Source organism: Geospiza fortis, unplaced genomic scaffold (genome assembly GCF_000277835.1).
Source record: "Geospiza fortis unplaced genomic scaffold, GeoFor_1.0 scaffold383, whole genome shotgun sequence".
Taxonomy (NCBI): domain Eukaryota; kingdom Metazoa; phylum Chordata; class Aves; order Passeriformes; family Thraupidae; genus Geospiza; species Geospiza fortis.
Genome location: NW_005054484.1, coordinates 176,687 through 180,525, shown reverse-complemented (window position 1 = coordinate 180,525; position 3,839 = coordinate 176,687). Strand labels below are relative to the sequence as shown.

The window sequence follows — 3,839 nt, the reverse complement described above, 5'->3', positions numbered from 1 at the left end:
AGCAGGAGCTGGATTCTGCAGAACTTTCCTGGTTTTCTTTGGATACGTGGACTTTAGTACATGTGTTAATAGTAACTGAGTCCCTGGCGCTCTGAGGTAAGAAGCAATAGCTAAAACTGATACATATTTTACTGCCACAGTGTTAAAACTGACTTGTAAGTCTAGGCTAGGTCTTGGTATAGGCTCAAGCACCAGGTGCCAGTATTCCAGCAATGCAAACATTAACTTGTGTTTCTTTCTACCTGCTAGATCCTTTTGGCCAACTTCCTGGCTCAGACGGAGGCCCTGATGAAGGGGAAGACGCCTGAGGAGGCGCGCAAGGAGCTGCAGGCGGCCGGGCTGAGCGGGGACGCTCTGGAGAAGCTCCTTCCCCACAAGGTGCCCATGGGTGCTGTGGTGTGAGGGCTGTGCTGGGGGTTACAGGGCAGCTGGGATGGGGTGGCACCGGTGGCACCTTGGCAGGGCACTGGGAGCAGGCTGTGAGCAGTACTGTGGCTCTGAAGCCTTGGAGGTGTTCCAGGGAACATGGGCTATCTCAGCACTGCCCAGTGACTCTTGGGTTACTTCTTGTAGCCCACAGTGGCCAGCAGTGGTGCTTGGGACACATTTTCCATTGTGTTTGTAAAAAAAAATGGAACTTGTACAATTTTATGGTTGAAGGCCTTTAAAGCTTTCAGAACTTTGTATTTGCTGCTAATGCAAGTGGTCTAGTGTGAACTCCAAAGAAGATAAAACCTGCAAGTTTCTGATGTACTTTTGCGACATACTAGGTGACAATGTATCTCTTGTTTTGAAAGGTCTTTGAGGGAAATCGACCAACCAATTCCATCATGTTTACAAAACTCAACCCCTTTACCCTGGGAGCCATCATTGGTGAGTAAATACACTTCTCATCTGTGAATTCTAATGAAGACTTTGTGATCAAGTTTATTGATAAATCTCTCTCTGCTTATAGCCATGTATGAACACAAGATATTTGTGCAAGGAGTTGTCTGGGACATTAACAGTTATGACCAGTGGGGGTAAGTTTCCTTGGTTTGTTTCTTGTATACTTCTTGACAGATTCTTGAATCTATCATGAGTTAGAGAAAAGACAATCAAAAGAGTTTTATACTTGGAGCACATGATTATGGGATAGTTACAAATGAAAACAGATTTTCTGGGGATAGGTTACCATGCTATAATGCATAATGACTTCTAGATAATAATTTTGGCTAAGGACCTCTGTTAAATTTGAAAAATACTATGAATGTAAAAAAGATGCCGTAGTGAGGAACACAGTCAAGCAGGCTGAACACATGCTTTGAGAATTAGGAAGGGAAATGTTTTCCCTATAGCACGGAACAAAGAATTATTTTACCTCTAGATTAGTAGGCAGTTTGAGTGGCATCTGTTAAGCAAAAGATTGATTGCCTCTTAGTTTTCCTGTGCTGTAGAGACAGCATTTCTGGCAGAGGTCTGTGTCTGCAGCAGCCCTTGGTTTCATGCAGGCTGCATCTGTGGCTGAGGGCTGTGCTGGAGCTCCATGTGTGCAACAGCAGCTTGGGGGAGTCTGTCACTGTGTCACTTAAAAATTTAGTCAGGAGTTAATCAGGTTCTTTCATCTGTAGTAATATGAACTGTAAACATACTGTATGGCTTAGGTAGAGGGATTGGGAAATAAGATTTTTCAGGTGCAGCCTGCCTATGCTGTGAGGGGTTGTTCTGAAGAGCACATTTGCTCCACAGGTGTAGAATATCAGTTTACACTAAGCTGCCTTCATCTTTGTATGCATTCTTTGGTGCTGTGCTACCACAGCTTGTTCTATAACCAAATACTGTAGCAGAACCTGAAAATGGCAGACTGTGTCTAGTACAAGCTGATGTCTGCTATAAACTCTGAGGTCAGGAGTGTGGTAGGAGAAAGTACAGCTTTTACTGCCACACATGAAATTCCAGAATGGCATCCAAAACTGAAAGGTGGGGGTGCTGTAGAACCAGCCTTGTTTCTTGCAGCTTTTGGAATATGCTGGGTTCTTACAGTGGGGCTGTAACTCCTGGATAGGTGCTGGGGGTGCTTCCAGGCTGTAGCTCAGCTGGGCATTGTTTGGGTGACACCAGTCAGTGTTCTGAGCACTGTCATGTTCAACAGTGAACAGGAGCCAGCTGAGTGCACTCTGCACTGGGGCAGGCTGCATAACACAAGTGAATACCAAGGTGAAAAGACTCTCCTTGACTTTGAAAACAAATTGTTCACTTAGACATCCTGTAATTAGAGCTGTCTGCTCAGCTAAGGAACAATAAGAACTCCAGTTTTTCATGAATGGCACTGAGTTAAATACTTCAACAGTAATTTTTGAGAGGTAAAACATCACAGTGTTCACTGGGAAGTTACTTTTTACTGGCTTCTATTTTTAACATTAATGGTTTATAGTAAATACTGTAAGTTGGTAGCACTAACATTGCTTTTTCTTTCTTCTCCTGCTTTTATAAATGCAGAGTTGAGCTTGGAAAACAACTTGCCAAGAAAATTGAGCCTGAACTGGAGTCAGATGCTCCAGTGACATCTCATGATAGCTCAACAAATGGGCTCATCAATTTCATCAAAAAACACAGAGCTTGAAATGAAATACTTAGAGGACATCGACAATCTCACCACCAAGTACCCAAATCTGTTGTAGATGTGCTTTTTTTAGCCACTTTTAACAAAAATGGCACTTTACAGATGTAGCTCTCTTCACTTGTTGCAGTTAATCTTGTTGCGTCAAGTGTTACAAATGAAACTAGTTTTGTGAAACCCTGAGATTGTATAGTTGCTTTCTATTTCTGTGGCTGTTAATCTGTAAAGTGCAGCTGGTATATCCCTCAATTCTTATCCCTCAACTTCCTTAAAGATGGTCACCTACTGATACTAGAAAATAAATGGTATGGTGGATGAGTAAAACTTCTTCACTCTATTTTTGAAGTGCAGCCCTAATAACATTTGCCTCACTCACTGTGTAAGGTCCTCTGAAGCCAAGTGAGCTGACTTCTGTCTTTTTGGACTGGTTCTGCTGTAAGCTGGAAACTAGAATGTGTTTAAAGAATCAGACCTACAGCTGTAGGTTGTTCGGGTACATTTCATCCCTTTTGAGCAAGATACAGACTTTTTTTTCCCCAGTGCTACTGTGAAAATGCAAGTTTACTGATGTTTGGTAAAAGATTTCCTGTTTTGTCTGTAAGCTATGTGGAGAGCTATTCAAAAAGGAAGGTTCCCGAAGAGACAGTGGTATCTTAACTTTTCCAAACAGTTTTCCAGAGTTCGTGAAGCAAAAGCTTGGGATCACTTGGAGAAGAAATGTTTTTGGTATCCTCCAGGGGCAATTTCTCACTGTTAAATCAGCATCACTGTCTGACAACAACAATGAAAGAAATAGAGAAACCTGTTGTCAATATGTTGTTTATCCTCTTTTGTTCTCTACTACTGTTAACCTCCTTGCTAGCAAATTGGCATGCTCTGGCTATTGTTCTGTAACACCTTTAATAAAGGTAAGACACAAGCATTAAAAGGACACTTTGGTTCTCATGTCCCCAGTGGTGCCCACACCGTGTGGGCTGGGCCCCCTCAGTGCCTATCTTTGCCGTGTGCCTTCACGGGCAGCGCTGGGTGCTGCGGGCTGGGCCTCCCTGCTCTGGCACCTCCGCGCTGCTTCACCCGCCGCCTGCAGGGCTCAGGATCCGACCCATGGAGTAATGCTTCCATATGAAAAGAGAACCCACTAGAGGGAAGTGGCCTGTTCTCACCGGGCTTTAACGCTCTCCTCCCGCCGTGCTCAGGCGCTCGGCTCCGCTCTCTCCTCTCCCCTCCCGCTGGGTCCCTG

General features: G+C 44.1%; 1 protein-coding gene across 1 annotated transcript in view; it reads left to right on the top strand.

Annotated features, from left to right (window-relative positions):
- GPI (glucose-6-phosphate isomerase) overlaps positions 1-3,527 on the top strand; it is a 21,848-nt gene extending 18,321 nt beyond the window's left edge. Inside the window, exons 15-18 of the mRNA XM_005428463.2 lie at positions 250-378; positions 798-873; positions 956-1,022; positions 2,479-3,527. Coding sequence (XP_005428520.1) covers positions 250-378; positions 798-873; positions 956-1,022; positions 2,479-2,602 — 396 coding nt within the window. The 3' untranslated portion in view covers positions 2,603-3,527. The remainder of the gene's footprint in view (positions 1-249; positions 379-797; positions 874-955; positions 1,023-2,478) is intronic.
- The last annotated feature ends 312 nt before the right edge of the window (positions 3,528-3,839 follow it).